Genomic DNA, 16,068 nt, shown 5'->3' with positions numbered 1-16,068 from the left:
GTGATCTGCCGAAACCCAAGAAGTTAACTATGATATCTGGACGGTTTATGACTTCATCCGGAACACTTGGTGGCAGTTAATATCAAGGCTAATGCGCCTGTTCATCGTAGCCCATTTATTAGCTTGTGGGCTATTAAGGTAATGGGCAAGCTTTGGCAATTTCCGTCACCGTAATGGATATATATAGTTTCAATTTGAGGTTGGTCCTATCATTAAATCTAATTACATCTGGTATGAAATTTTCCATAGGGAGCCCCAGTGTGATTGTTCCCCTGTAAGTAGGTGTCCTTTGTTGCAAGCCGGGAACAGTGAGAGCCAGTCAGGAGGGAGAGCCTTCTTGGCCTCATTTTCCTCCCCCAAGAGGCTCAGTCCCAGCCTGGCTTCATGATTCTTGTGAGAGGGCCAGTTGCAGTGTCCCGTCCCAGCCCATAGGGAATGTCCCTGAGGTGGTCTGACAGAAGTGAATTTATCCTATTGGACCCCTGTGCCCTACTCATGGCCGCCATGCTGGGCAGAGAGCTGATGGACTCTGATGAGGACTCGGACAGGTCACCCTTCCCCACCATTCCTGCTTCGTCCTGTGTGTTTTTACCTCTCTCACTCTATCTTTCCTTTTTGGGGGGGCTGCTTATCCTCAGGAGAGGACCCCCTGGCTGGGGACCAGAATGACCATGACATGGACTCCATTGCTGGCGTCCTGAAGCTTTACTTCCGGGGGCTGGAACATCCTCTCTTCCCCAAGGACATCTTCCATGACCTGATGGCCTGCGTCAGTAAGTACATCCTGGCCTCAGACTGGCTTCTGGGCAAGACACCTTGTCATGACAGATAAGAAATGTCCACGGGGCCTTTTTTTCCCATAAGCTTTTCAATAATGTTTTTCTTTTTCCTTTTCTTCAGTGAAGTTTTTCCTCCTCATCCTCAGTCCTTCACCCCTGGTGGGGAGGGAAGAAAGATGACTTTTCAGTAAGAGTCTAGGACCACAAGTCAGAACTCCTGGGTTTTTCTTTCTGATTGGCCTTAAACTCCTTGCTTTGCTGAGCTTTATTTTTCTTCAGTAAAATATATTTCTATTCGTATGTAAGACACAGTCCTTTTCAGTTATTGGAAGCTCATACATTAGTGCCTGTGCTTTTTATGTTATAAAGGGGAAATATTTTCTGCTTGTTGCTTATTTTTATAATTAAGGTTAGAATGAATCTTTTTTTATAAGATTGATTGACTGATTTTAAGTGCGGGGGGGGCAGAGGGAGAGGGAGAGACAGGATCTTAAGCAGGCTCCACACCCAGCATGGAGCCCACTGCAGGGCTCAATCCCATGACCCTGAGATCATGATCTGAGCCAAAATCAAGAGTCAGACACTGAACCAGCTGAGCCAGCCAGGTGCCTCTGCTTGTTGCTTTAAATGTGGTGTGGCTTGACTCCTAGATGTGTTAGTATGTGTTCTTTTAGGAATAAAAGCCCTCTGAACATTTAAATGTAGCAATATGATGTTTTCCTAGGAAGAGATACAGTCTCTACTTTATCCTTACAGGTTCCTGCCTCTTACTTTCAAATTTGGGACTTGAAAAGCTATTCTTACCCATTTAGTTTAGCTTATTAATACCAGGTCATCCTGGAAGTAGACTCCACTAGAATGATGGCTCCAGAGGCTGGAGAAGGCAGTGCCTTTGAAATGGGAGAAGATTCTTCTTCCTGGATGCACCAGGGTCTTCATGGCCCCTGAATCTCCGGTTGGACTCATTGTGTGCCCTGAACATTGTCCCTCTCTGCTCCAGGCATTCAGTAAGCTCTCTTATTTTATGACCCACTATTTGTGGAAGCCTAGTGGAAATCAGTTCTGTGCCTATTAAATTTAGGCCCCCCTCCTGTCTTCACATCTTGTTCTAGGACTGAGCTTAGGTAGATGTCTTCAGTGGACTGGGGCTACCAAGACAGTTCAAGATACCTTGGCTGCCCAGTTCTCCCCTTGGGATGTGCTCCTAACCCACTACTTTCCATTTCTTTTTCACAGAAAGGCACTCATAGAAAATGATAGTATCCACATGGCACACTAGTGGGGAGGCCGGCCATGATGGAGGTCTGTGATTGGTCTGTCCACAGCACAAGAGACAGGAAATCTCGCATCTTCTCCCCAGATATCACGACTTATGCAGGATCTACCATCTCTTGCCTCTGGCTACGTTCTGCCCAACCCCACTGCAGATAAGAGAGGGGGAAAGATAAGTCAGACCTGTCCAGAGGATGAGGAGATGCATGTGTAGAGCAAGCAGGACAGGAGCTACACAGCCTCTCTCCCTCCCCACACATGGATCCTCCCAGGCTGGATGTCGAGCCTGCAGTCATAGCAGGTTTGGGGACTGTTCCTTGTCTGTGGTTGTTTTAATAAGAGAGCGGTAGGTGCTTGGAGAACATCCCCAACCCCTTCTGAGCCCAAGGAGCATATTCCTTCAGTCGGGCATCAGGAAGCATCTGCAGCCCAGCGGGTGCCCTGCGGCAGCAGTCCCGCCCCGAGGAGCCACAGGGACGGAGCCCCTTACACGGTACAGCAGTGTCTGTGCAGCTACCTGCTGGTAGTCAGGGCCCTTACATCATTACTCCTTGGGATCTCAGTTGTGACGGACGATAACGCATGGCTTTCTTCTTTCAGCAATGGACAACCTGCAGGAGAGAGCTCTGCACATCCGGAAAGTTCTCCTGGTCCTGCCCAAAACCACTCTGATTATCATGAGATACCTCTTTGCCTTCCTCAATCAGTGAGTAGACTTCCCAGCGAGCAATGGATCAGGCCTGGGCTTCGACCCCTGGAAGCTTACCCGTAGAGCTGTGTCAGTTCATCGAGCCCCGTGAATATCTGTGGAGCAGCGACAGTGTGCGGGGCACAGTTACAGGCTGTGAGAATACATTGCGAAACAAGAGACAAAAGCCCTGATACCGTTTAACTCACATTCCAGGGTAGGAGACAGACAGGTAACAGATATGTCAGGCGGGAATACGTGCTTAGGTGAAGACTAAAGAAGTGTAAGTTAAGAGCCAGAGTGCGGGGGGCCCGAATGGGGGCGGGGGTGAAAGAGGGAGAGCTGCTAGAGAGCGGTGGTCAGCAAAGGCCTCTCTGAGGAGACGCAGTGGCCTAAATGGAGTGACAGAAGGAGCCACAAGGGATGTTCACGGCCATCAAGCCCCGAGAGTCATGGTAATAATGGGTTTGGATTTGGGAAGCCACTGGAAGCTTTTAAGCAGAAGAGTGATAAGATCTGATCTATATGTATTCTCGGAAGCCCGCCGACAGCTTTGAGGAGAAGTTGTCGGGGGCTGTGAAGAGAAGCAGGGACACCATGCAGAAGTTACTGTGAGGTCTCACCCACGGGCACTGGGGGCTTAGGGTGGTGGGGGGCGGGTCATGAGGGAGGGCAGTGAGGTGGGGTCGGGTTTGGGGTCCATTTAGAGCATAGCATTGACAGGACATCCTGATGGGGAGGGTGTAGAGTGTGAGGAAAGAGAGAAATTCGGCATGTTTGGCATGAGCAACAGGGAACCAGTGAGTCGATAATGGAGTTGGGGAAGACGAGATGTAGCGGACGGAATCAAGACAAGGCACCAACTCGGCCATGTTAATTTGAGGTGCCCGTTAGGCCTCCAAGGGGAGATTCTAGGTGGGCAGTGGGACGTAGGAGTCTGACGCTCGGGAGAAACCCAGAGTAGAGATACGAGTCTGGAGTCACCATGTACTGCCTGATGTTTTCGCTGGTCACCCAGGGACGGAGGGTAGCTAGAAGAGAGGTCTGAGGGCCAGAGGGGCCCTGGGCTTGGATGAGGCATGGCTTCCTGTCCAAGCAGTGTGTCCTTGCTGAGGGCGGGCTTTGAGTCCCACGGGGCAGCGAGGCAACAAGCAGGGACATGCGGTGCTTGCCCCGTGGGCCCCTCTGTCTTCATGTTGCTTCCTCTGACACGGCTCCCTCAACAACCTAAAGCAAAGGCTATAAATGGGCAACGGGAGGGCCAGATAAGGCACATAAATGCATTTCTTTTCAGTCTGCTGTGTCTTGAAAACATTGAAACATTTAAATATTAAGGGATTTTACTTAAAAATACCTAGATTTCTAGCTTCTCTTGAAAATACTGTTGGATCTGGCAGTAATGGACGCAAATCCTGCAAGGAGGCAGTTCTGTGTGGAGTAAGGGCTTCTGCCAGGTGAGGCAGGCCCCCCCACACTCCCTATACCGAGGCTGAATTCGGTTGCCATTTGTCATCACTCTTGCTCCATGGGTTTTCCTCTCGTGGAGAACCATTTGTCTAGATCCATGAATCTATCAAAAGAGAAAACAAAAATTAGACCAAGGAGCGAGGGTCCTTTAGCACAAATTTCTTCGTCTTCGTGGTCAGTTTGGTCTTTGCTTCAAAGGAAAACAAACTTGGTGGCCATCTCATGAGCTTCAGCTTGCTTAAAAGTTCACGGTCAGCGTAGCTCTCTAGGCATCTAGGTTAGCAGCTCTGCCGGAGACCTTGCTGGGGACCCACACCATCCTTCAGCCTTCCTGCCGGCCGTGCAGAGCAATGGAGGGTCCTGGCTCTGCAGCGTGCCTCCTTCATGTGGCTGTGTCTGCACCTTCTGTTAGCCGAGCCCTGACTGGGCACCACCACTGCCCGAGTTCAGAACCCCTCATGACTCACAGAGGGTGTTCACATGCTGTGTATTTTTGGCTGACGGAAACGGAAACTCTGTACTGACTCTTGAGCCGGTAACAGCCCCTTTCTAGCATCTACTGCATTAACTACCTATTGCTGTGTAACAAATGACCCTAAAACCTAGCAACTTAAAACAAAAAGCATTAATTCTTATGGCACAGGTTCTGTGGGTCAGGAATCCCCAGTGTAGGTGCAGTGTCGGCGGGGGGCCTCTGGCTCTAGCTCTCTTGAGGTTGCAGTGAGGGTGTTGGGGGCAGGGCCGCAGTCTCTCCTAATGGCTCCACTAGGGGAGGATCCGCTTTCGAAGTTCACCTCTGTGTTGGCAGGATTCAGTTACTCGCAGGTTTGTTGGACTGAGGACCTTCCTCGCTGGCTCACTGTTGGCCAGAGGCCTCTGTCAGTTCTTCACCATGTGGGTCTCACCAAAGAGCTATTCACAACATGGCAACTGGCTCCCTCCAAGCACGTGAGTGAGAGAACACCCAAGACAGAAAGCTCAGGCACTGGTAACCTAATCTCAGAAGCGACATCCCATGCCTTCTGCCATTTTCCATTCACTAGAAATGAGTCACTAAATCTAGCCCACACTCAAAGGGAGAAAATTACACCAGGGTGTGAAAACCAGTAGGCAGGGACCATGGGGTTCATTTTAGAGGCTGCTTACCACAGCCTGTGTGCTACCCAGCGACTTTTTGTCCCCCAACAAAGTGTCGGTAGCTCCCGCTCATGGCAGCTGACTCTGTTCTTTGCCTTTGATCCTGCTTTCTTCAGATGTTAAACAATATAGCCTAATAAGCTCTTGCTAGTCAGTGAGGTCCACAGACCCTCATCTGGGAGATGGTTAGAAATACAGAATCTCAGCCCCTCCCCCTTCAAAGACCTATGAATCCGAATCTGTATTTTAACAAGGTCCCCTGGTCAGTCACATGCACATGAAAGTCCGAGAAGCACTGCTCTAGGTCCTCAAACGCTGCTTCGCCATCTGAATGAGAGAGTGAACCGGTGGTGCTTTTCTCCCGATTAAGGTGCTCTGATGTCCCCAGAAAAGCTGACTCTTCCTCGAAATCTCACCAATCTCCAGGTGCCTCCTCGTTTGGAAAGATTGTGTCTGGGCGGTTCTTCTGACTTTCGCAAGGAGCGTTTTGGCTTCTGCACGCAGATAGACGAGGAGACCTGTGGTTGGGTTGTCTTGGAGAGCCACAGCTGCTCATGTGCTTATTTGTTCCCTTATTTAACACATATTTATTAAGCATCTACTGGGGGCCAGGCCCTGCTGTAGGTGCTGACCATCTGTGAAATCACCAAACAGTCCAGGTGTCCCATGGAGTCCCTTTGGAGTTTATGTTCTGTTGGAAGAAGACAGACCAAACTAACGAGGATGCATATCCCGTGTCTGAGGAAAAATGCTCTAGAGAAAAATAAAGCAGGTTAGGGAACCGGGGAGTGCCAGGGGTCAGGGCGCGAGTTTGCTCTTTGAGATACAGTGGTCAGCAGACACTTCGCTGAGCAGGGGACCGTGCGCTGTGAGGTAGGAGGAGGACCTAGAGAGAATGGCGTCCCAGAAGCCACACACAGACGTGTTTGGAAGAGGGAGTGATCCCAGAGGTAAAGAGGGTGACAGGCCAGCAGCCAAGCAAAGGACTCGGGATTGTGTTAGCCACAGGGAGAGCACTGGTGGCCCTGAGGAGTGTTGTCCTGAGGGAGTGGAAGGGGCCTGGTGGTGTCCGTTTAGGAGAGAAGGGGAGCCGCTGAAGGCTAAACGACGTGTGGTAGTTCCATGCAGCTGGCGGGGGTAGGGGGTCGTGTTCAGCCGTGAAAATGGAAGAGGTGCGGAGGCATGCTCATGCTACAGCATAGATGCACCCGGAAAACATCCTTCTGGAGGAAAGAAGCCAGTCTCAGAAGACCACGTGGTGTAGGAGTCCATTTATTTGCAGTGTCTGAAACAGGCTCCTGAAGGAGCCGTGTAGCCAGGGCTGGGGGGAGGGGAGGATGTGGGGGTGGGGGGTGTGACTGCTAATGGACATGGGGTTTCCTTTCGGGTGATGAAAATGTCCTGGAACTAGACGGTGGTGATGGTCGCACAACATTGTGAATATGCTAAATGGCGCTGAATTGTACACTTCAAAATGGTGAAAATGGTCAGTTTTATGATATGTAGATTTTACCACAATAAAGAGTGGGGAGAGGGCAAGAGAGAAGGTACATGCATCTGCTCAGGCTGCCGTAGCAAAGTAACACAGAGTAGGTGACTTCAACAACAGGAATTCATTTTCTTGTGGTTCGGGAGTCTAGACGTCCAAGATTAAGGTGCCAGCAGGGTCGGTTTCTGGTGAGGAGTCTCTTTTTGGCTTGTAGATGGTCGTCTTCCCTCTGCGTCCTCCCGCTGTACACACTCAGGGAGAGCTCTGGGGTCTCTTCCTCTTCCGGTAAGGACAGTAGTCCTATCGGATTCGGCCCTCACCCTCACCCGTAGGATCTCATTTAACCTTAATTATCTCCTTAAAGGTCCTTTCTCCAAATACAGTCACATGGGAGGGGGGTGGGTAGGGCATCAACATGGGAATTTGGGGAGGGGGGACACAGTTCAGTCCATAACAGAAGGGCTGGAGATGAATCGGAGAATCAGAAACATCAGGGACAGACAACGCCCAAATAGTTCTATTGTGAAGAGGAGGAGAGAAATGGGACAGTCGTATGGTACAGGTAACGGGGTTAAGAGGGAGTTCTTTTCCAGGGGGCCAGTATTACTGCATGTTTGTGTGCTGGTGGGGGCCACGGCCCAGTGGAGAGGCAGCACTAAAGACCCAAGGGCAATTGCTGGACGGATATCCTTGCTGGAGAGAGGATGGAGTTCACTGCCAGGCAAGGGAGGCAGAACGTGAGGGCACAGAGGCAAGTCCCTTATTAGATGCGGGGAGCCCGAGAAAGCTGACCCGTGTTGTCGTAGGCGGGAGAGTGACAAGAGGAGTGACGGGATGCCTCTGAAGGACCGTCAGAAAAAATCAGCCAGAATTACGCTGGACTTCTTACCTCTCAGAGAGCCTTTTGGGGAAGTCGAGGAAGGCTGTTCAATCGTGGATTCAGAGAGGGAAATTGTAGTGTCTCCCACTGGAAAAGCTTTTAAAGGCCTGATGGATTCTCAGCCCCACCATTTGCCTGGGGCCAAGGTGAAGAATACAATTTCTCTTCATCCCTTCCAAACCTGAAATCGACCCTGATGCGTTAATATCTTACCCATAGTCTGTTGGTTGTTGCCAAATCAAACCTCTGGGGCCTGTGAAGCTGAAGGTTTTTAAGTGAAATGTCATGTATTTAAAACAGTCTGTCCGAAGCGTTGTATTCTCCCTGAGGAGTTAAGGTTTCGATTTGGGGATCTAGAGTCCTCAGCTTGATGATGTCTGTCAGGAGAAGAAGGCGGCTTGACTTCTATAAATCAGTTGCTGGCAAATGTTGACAGACCTGCTCCCCTTTCCCTGACTAGATTCGAGGGTCCCGTACAGAGAAGCAATTCAGATACTATAATTACAGAAAATATGGATTGAGCACCACCTGTGTGCCAGGCACAGTGCTCAGTGCATTGCATACAATACTTCGTTCAAGCTTTATAGCAGCCCCATGAAGGAGGTACATATTTTTTACAAGGAAGAGACTTCGAAACCAGAATACTCCCCTGGAACTGGTACATGATGGGGCCAGGACTCAAAACCAGGTCTAATTGACTCTAAAATTCTTGAGATGTTTTGTTTTTCTTTTTCAGTTTAATCAAAGAAACAAATGTGCATCATTAAAAGGTAAAAAGTCCAGAGAAGTGCATGATAAAAAACAAGTTTCCCACCTCAATCCTGATTTTCTCATTCCTCCCCAAAGCCTGTGTTCCCAGTCACCTTACTGAACCTTGTTAAGACACGCAAAAGATGAGTTTGAATCAATTAGAAGAATTCACTAATATTATGGATAGAAGCTCTAGAAATATAGTACAGTTCTTAGAAGAGATGGCATTGTGCAAGTCAACACCAAAAAAATTTTAAAGGGGGACCTGGTACCAGTGTTTTCCATTTTAGGTATTTTTTTAAAAATCAAAATCCAGTATTTGAGTTCTTAGACTAGACACAGCCTTCAGTGCCTTCATGGATTATTAGCACCATTATATTGTATATGAAATGACATGCATCTGTATGTGTACATGTATGAATTTTTCGGGGAGAGAATCTCTAGTTTTTGTCAAATTCTTGAAGGAGGTTGTGACCCCCAAATAGTTAAGAACCATGGCTTTAACCCCTCAACCTACATGTTCCCATTGTAGACTGGAAGAGAGAGAGGACCTTGGTTTATTTTTTTTTTTTAAGATTTTATTTATTTATTTGAGAGAGAGAGAATGAGAGACAGCACGGGAGGGAAGAGGGGCAGAGGGAGAAGCAGACTCCCTGCTGAGCAGGGAGCCCGATGTGGGACTCGATCCCGGGACTCCAGGATCATGACCTGAGCCGAAGGCAGTGGCTTAACCAACTGAGCCACCCAGGCGCCCGACCTTGGTTTATATTTTAATGGGAGTAAGAAATGGGACTGGCCCATGAGACCCCAGTCCACGAAGATGTGTCCTCCTCAAGCCCCTGGTCATTGTAGCCACCTATGAATCAAACAGCCCTTTCCTTAGGAGACTTGGCACGGTTGCTCATCTCTCACAGGCCTTCGAGTGGGACTCTCAGGGCTAGACTTTGTTTCCCTCTGATGACCAGGCTTCCCAGAAATGACTGGTTTTGTTCCGTGTTACCAAATGTCATCAGATCGCACTGAAGAAACAGGGCCTTTCTCCTCCTTGTCCCTGTTGAGATTTCCAAGGTAATTGCCTCTCTTGTCTCCAGTGTTTGTTTGACCAAGAAGTAGACTTGGAAACTTCTCCCAGTCTTTTCTCAAAGAAAAGTACATGGTACATGTACTTGATGGGGCCAGGACTCAAAACCAGGTCTAATTGACTCTAAAATTCTTGAGATGTTTTGTTTTTCTTTTTCAATTTAATCGAAGAGACAAATGTGCATCCTTAAAAGGTAAAATCTCTTTTAACTAGGATCCAGGGGAGGATTATAAAATTCAAACTTTAAGACCTTCTGTGAAGCAGTCCAGCCGCTGAGATCCATAACCTCACCCATTGCTGGCCTCCCTGCGTTTGACTAGGTCCTCAAGAAGAGTGATCCTCAACCGTACAGTTTCTCCCCGTGATAGTGGTTCACAGCCATTGTGCTGCGTCTCCGGGGTGGACGGGGGACGTGTGCGAACCTGCAGTAGAGGAGAGAACCGCTGGGTTAGAGAGAGACCAGCTTGGTAATTTGAGTCTGGGTGTGGGATACACTAGAAACGAACTCTGTCCAGCCCTGAAGAATACCTACTCAGATGAACACAGCTGAGTCTCAGGCCTCTGGTTCAGCATCAGAGGGCATTGGTTTCTCCTCAGATCTGTCACAGTCAGGTGCTGGGAACCGCCTGCTGATGCCCATACTGGGGGCAGAACTCCTTAGCAGACTCCCAGCTCTCCAACCTGGGGCTGGGGGCTGGGGGCTGGGGGTGTACATCCAGAGCTGGCCGAGCCTTCAGCCTGGACAAACAGACCAGTGGGGGCTAATGAGGCCCAGTGGCTCACTGAAGGGCTTGGGTCCTTGGCCAAGGTTGGAGGCGTGGCCAGAGCAGCTGCTGCCTAAAAAAGGGGGAGCTCCCAGGATAAATACCCAATAGCAAAGTCAGACTGCATCCAGAGGAAGCCTGAGCAGAAACTGAGCAGCATGCTGACCTTTTCCCGAATAAATCTTGATTGTAATAATAGAGGATATTATGAAAATGAAAAACAATTACACTAGCTGTTCCAGAAATTCACTTGCTTGATGGAATACAGAAGCTAATCGGTTGGCAGTTTTTTTTAGTAAGTCTAGAGCTTGGAATGGAATATCCCTAGTAATTTGATTATTTTGCTCTGCAAGAAGATACACGGTGCAGAATGCCTGTGTCTTCTGACCGTATCATCCTGAGGGCAGCCTGAGGGCCTCCATCTGCTCTGGCAGCTTGGTGGGTTGATGTGGGGGAGCTGTCTCAGCTCTGTGGAGTGGGGTGTTCTTGAAGCAGGGGAGATTCGGCAGAGAAGGTGTGGAGTGGGGCTGGTGATGGGGCGGCAGGTAGGATTTGAACGAGGAACTGGTGAGAGAGGAGGGGTGAGACCTGCGAGGAGGTGGCTTCTGAATGACCGTCCTGGTGGTCATTGTCTTCCCCCCCCCCCAGACTTTCTAGAAGGGCTCCGATGCCCAGAAAAGCAGGTGGCAATTTGTGGAACTTCTGCTCTTGCTCTTGGCAGTGCCTCCCATGATTGTGTTTTCTGGGCATTCATGCGAGTGCTTTCCAGCTTGCCCCCTTCCCCTCTCCTCTAGTTTATCACAGTTCAGTGAAGAGAACATGATGGACCCCTACAACCTTGCCATCTGCTTCGGGCCCTCACTGATGTCAGTGCCTGAGGGCCACGACCAGGTGTCCTGCCAAGCCCACGTGAACGAGCTGATCAAAACCACCATCATCCAGCATGAGAACATCTTCCCAACCCCCAGGGAACTGGAGGGCCCCGTCTACAGCAGAGGAGGAAGCACGGAGGACTACTGGTAGGGGGCTCTGGGCTGGCGGCGGGGGGGGGGGGGGGGCGGCGGGGGTTGTTCCCAGTGCACATAGGGTGTGGGGGCCAGATGGCCAAGCGAGACCCAAGGGAGAGAGAGAGACCCAGATGCTCTCAGCCTCCCACTCCCGGGCACTTCAAGCTGCCAGGACCTGGGGATGGGGCAGGCAGGGCCTTGCCTCGACCCGACCTATGGAGTAAGTGCCACTTGGTGCCACCTCCCTGTTTTTTTAGGAGTTCTTAGTGGTGAGGCAGCGTTCTGGAAAATAATGACAACAATAATAGGAATGTTAATAATCTCCAGGAAAGGAAAATTTGTAAAGTTGCATTTAGAACAGCTGTTCATCAATCAACAGTGTCTCTCAGGCTCCTGCTCTGGGCTGTGTACTGTGAGAGACACAGTCCTGGGTCCCAGAAAGAAGATTTTCTTTCTTAGTGTGAAGAGTTTAGATATGAGGCATAATTCCCTCACTGTGAGTTTGTACAATGATAATTTAGAATGATCACAGAAATTTGTGGAGGGAAAAAGGGGTAGGCTCCATTTTTTGGCAGGTTAGGCACACTTCACCCGAAAGCGAGATTAAATTCTGTGGGGCAAGGTTTTTCATGACCTAGCCTGGGAACAGAGATGAAAAGGAATCCCTAGGGCACATCGTTACTAGACCCTTCTGTTAGAAAATTAACAAATTACTATTTCCATGTTACAGATAACAGTCACTGTAACCTAGAGAGGCCAGTGACAATCTTTCAGGCCACCTTACTGGTGGGGGTTCCAACCTTGATGTGTGTGCCTTAGTACAGGATGCCATCCAGGACCCCACACTAGACCCCAGGGTGCCACTTATAGTGTCATTTTCCCATCAAACACAGAAGCAACTACCTCTCTCTTTTACTCCCTAACGTCCCTTACCTCCTTCCCCACCCCCTCCATCTTCCCCATCGAATGGCGCTTCAGCCTGGGCTGAAAGCATAAGCCAGCCCAAATCGGATTCCATCTGAACTCAACATCTGGAACCAATTCAGCGGCCCCATTACTATCCACTGAGGTAGGAGGGTACAGGGGAGGTTGTTTACTTAATTAGAGGCCAGTGGGTCCATGCTTCTCCCTGATCACCACAGAAGGAGCCTCCTGCCTGACGAGTGAAGAAAGTGATATTCATGTGTCTATGAATATAAAAATACCACTGACACCCCTGGGTTTGGTCTTGTCCGCTGTCCCGTGGATGCCAGCATCTGGGTCTGAGCTGGAGAAGCCTACAGGTGCCAGCTCGGAGAGGAAGCTTTTTGTCACTGACAGATGGTTGGTGGGGACAGGGCAGGTTGTTCAGGTCTCAGCCTACGAGCTGCTGAGCTCCAGGGAGCTGTCCTTGTGCATGTGACTTGGAGGGTTGGTTTCTCTCTCACATGAGAGTTGAAAAGCTGTGGAAAGACTGTTCCCAGTGCCTGCTTTACCTTCCTTCCAGAGTGTACCCTCACTTCTCAGATATCTCTGGACCAGTCCCAGGACACAGAGCCCTCCACAGCCCTGGTCCCCCAGTCCCAGCCCAGGGGAGCAGACAGTCACCACAGGGATGGCTCACGGGGGGCACCTTTTGCCAGTTGTCTCCAGAGCAACCCCCCCGCCCCCACCCCCACTGTTTGCTGTGCATCCGACATTTATTAGCAGCCTCTGGAAAACCCACAAGACTAGTTAGGGAATGTTACTACTGCTGACTGGGTGGGAGGCCAGAAGCACCCGAGGAGCAAGAGGAGGTGACCCTGGGGAAGAAGGACCAGCTGACCACTGGACTCACACCCACTCAGAAGCCTCCCAGCCTCTCTTCTTTGGGAGGGGAAAGAAGTGCCAGGGAAGCGAGCTAAGATGGATGAAGGAGTTGGGCGGGGGGTGGCAGAAGGGGTGCTAGAGCCTGAGAATCCTGGAGAATGGCTAGGAGACCAGAAGAGCCAGGGAGAGGGGGCTCCTGGCCACTTGGCCTCCCCACAGCTGTGAAGAGGAGAGACCAGGCCCACGTCGCCACGCGTTCCAAGCCCTGCAGCTAGAACCTGGTTCCCTAGGACTGCCCGCTGTTTGGCCTGCGGGGCCTCCTCAGACTGCAGGTGTCGGCGGCCTTGCCGTGTGGCCGACGTGTGGGTGTGGAAGTGAGCGTAGAATTCTAGTGCTCCCAGGGGCCTTAAAAATGCATCATCTCACCTTTATGTTAGAGCAGTGGTTTTCCAAGTGGAGTCTTGGACCAACAACACCTATGTTACATAGGGCTGGCTGGGAATACAGACATTCCAGCTCTCCCTGGCCCTCGAGACTTAGAAACTCTAGGAGTGAGGCAATCCACTTTTAACAAGCCGTCCAGGACTCTCTGACGGAGAATCGCTGCCTTCCTGGATGGCCACATAACTGCACTTGCAACTCTGGAGGAAACAGCCTTTGCCCTGTGTGCCCCTGGGGCCCTAGAGTGTCGTGGAACTCATCAGAGTTTTAGGCCCAGTAAAAGTGAAAAATTGTGCCCACATTTTTTGGTAAGGAGGAATCCCTATTGATGTTCTCCCAGAAAGTTCTCTGGATTCTGGAGAGCCTCCTTGGAACTGAATTCTGAACTGGTCCCCTGGCCTTTGAGGAACTTTCTGGAGTGAAAGACCTGTCCCAAGGGGAGGGAGAGGCTATAGGCTCGAAGGTAGGAACCATGAGGCCAGGTGGTGGATAGAGGAGGTGGTAATGCTTCCATAGAATTGCCTGGAAAGGCTCCCTTGTTACTACCAACTGCCAGAGGAAGAAACTTTAGCAATGGACAGGGGTTTAGAACTTCCTGGTGCCCATCCCCATCTACTCTGATGTCCATAAGCCAGGAGACCAGGAGTAGAAACGACTTTCCTAGTAACTAGACATAAGCAAAATGAGAAAGAAGGAAAGGAAGACCAGTTACTAACCACTCCGTCGTGTCTCAGTGACTCTTCATGCGATGCTGTGATGTTATACAGACCACTAGCCTCAATCATCAGTAGGTGGCTGAGGCTTAAAGAGATTCAGTCCCTTGTCCAGGGTCACACAGCTCCCAAGTGTCAGAGCTGGTTTTCAGGTCCAGTTGTGTCCCAGGCAAAAGCCTAGTGTGTTCTTCCATGTGCTCCCTCAGGGGCTAGTTCACCTAGAGAATCAGCCCTTGAGTTGAGTTGTTCTGTATTTTCAAAAAGACTTATTTTGTAAATTCGAAAGGGGCTCCCTTTGTCTCAGGATATTCTAAGTCCCAGGCAGTCTCAAACAGTTTTTGCAGCAGGGACTGGACTGGAGAACCCTGGGAGGCTTGTGTTTCATCATCACTGTGGTGAGCAATCAGGATGTAGAGAGTGTGAGGCAGCTTCCGTGCCCTTGCTCCAGGGAAGCTTTGTGAAGAAGACAAGAATTTGGTCAGCGAGGGCTGAGGTCCCCGTGACTCTTCTATTGCAGTGACAGCCCTCATGGAGAGACTACCTCGGCTGAGGACTCAACCCAGGATGTGACCGCAGAGCACCACACGAGCGATGATGGTACGGGGCCCTGCTTCCGGGGCAGTGGGGCCACGGGGGGCGGGGGGTGAAGTGGAAGGAAGGGATTATATAGCGTGAGCTCCCCGTGCTCCTTCCTGCTAAGCAGCCCCCCAAAGACAGGCAGGGGCTCTCCTGTCTCTCGTTTTCATTCCTTCCCTTTCTTGGAGAGACTGCCCACCCTCTCAACTAGAACTGTCTCTGCGTTAAGCCGCAGTTGGAGAGCTAGACCTTTCAGAGCCTTTAAAGCTTCTCGCTCCAACTCCCTGCCCCTCGCCTGCATGATGTTGGTCCCCTGTCACAGTCTAGACTCCTGCCAGGTAGCTGGAGACCAAAATCAAGAAGAGCTCGTTTGAAAAAACTGTTAGCCTGGGGAACAGAAAAGCTGGGTGCCAAGAACCCAACAGAAGCAAGCCAGAGGGGAGTGGGACTCAGGATGCAGAAACCACACGCTTTCACGCCTGCCGACTGGAAAGATTGACCCTTTCCAAAGTACAGACATGTGAGCGCTGTGCAGCCTGGCGGGTGTGCATCGAGAGGTGGAATGCACAGCTGTTGCCTTGGGCCCCTAGGCAGCGCCCAGGATTTATTAGGGTCTGTCCAGCCAGCACGCTTCCCGTCCTTCCAACAGTTCCACACCTCCATTTCTGGACCACTTCGGCTCTTGGAAGACTCAGCAGCTGACAAGGGGCCTCAGAATTTTCTGGGCATGAGAACGAACTGGCACAGTCTGCGGAGCTTTCCCTGTTCTCTCCGCCTTGCTGTGAATTCTGCAATCCTAGGCCAGCTTTTTAGAGGAGAAAAAAAAAAAATTAGGGCTGCTTATTTGGTTGCTGAAGTCAGATGGATCAATACGATAATCTGCCCCATTACAGGAGGGGAGTAGGTGAAGTAGGGAAATTTGTCCCTGCTAGAAGCTTTGTAGGTCTTATCTCTTAATCCTAGTGAAATAGAGCCACTATTTTTATAGCTGAGAAAACAGAGGCCAGAGAAGTCAAGTGATATGCCCAAGGCTGTACAGAACTGAGATTTGGGATATTTAGATAGGCCTTCTATGGTGTGCCTCCTGTAGTGAAATCTCCAGCCCTGCCTTTTCCGGGGCAGGCCCACCAATCATGCTGCCTGGGCCCGGTCTTGCCTGTAGGCAGCCTTCCTGTCCGCTACTCGGAGTATCTGACTTTAACCTCGGGTTCCAGGTTTCTGGGAGCTTTCTTTCTT

At 50.4% G+C, this 16,068-nt stretch overlaps 1 protein-coding gene across 3 annotated transcripts in view; it reads left to right on the top strand.

Annotated features, from left to right (window-relative positions):
• SRGAP2 (SLIT-ROBO Rho GTPase activating protein 2) overlaps window positions 1–16,068 on the top strand; it is a 226,544-nt gene that overhangs the window by 198,151 nt on the left and 12,325 nt on the right. For all 3 annotated transcript variants that reach the window (XM_028120152.2, XM_028120147.2, XM_028120146.2), the window contains exons 16-19: window positions 639–773; window positions 2,652–2,757; window positions 11,102–11,326; window positions 14,774–14,853. In XM_028120152.2, coding sequence (XP_027975953.1) covers window positions 639–773; window positions 2,652–2,757; window positions 11,102–11,326; window positions 14,774–14,853 — 546 coding nt within the window. The remainder of the gene's footprint in view (window positions 1–638; window positions 774–2,651; window positions 2,758–11,101; window positions 11,327–14,773; window positions 14,854–16,068) is intronic.

Source organism: Eumetopias jubatus, unplaced genomic scaffold (genome assembly GCF_037043125.1).
Source record: "Eumetopias jubatus isolate StellerSeaLion01/CBP00866 unplaced genomic scaffold, mEumJub1_p1.0 scaffold_12, whole genome shotgun sequence".
Lineage (NCBI taxonomy): Eukaryota > Metazoa > Chordata > Mammalia > Carnivora > Otariidae > Eumetopias > Eumetopias jubatus.
This window is presented reverse-complemented; position numbering and strand designations above follow the sequence as displayed.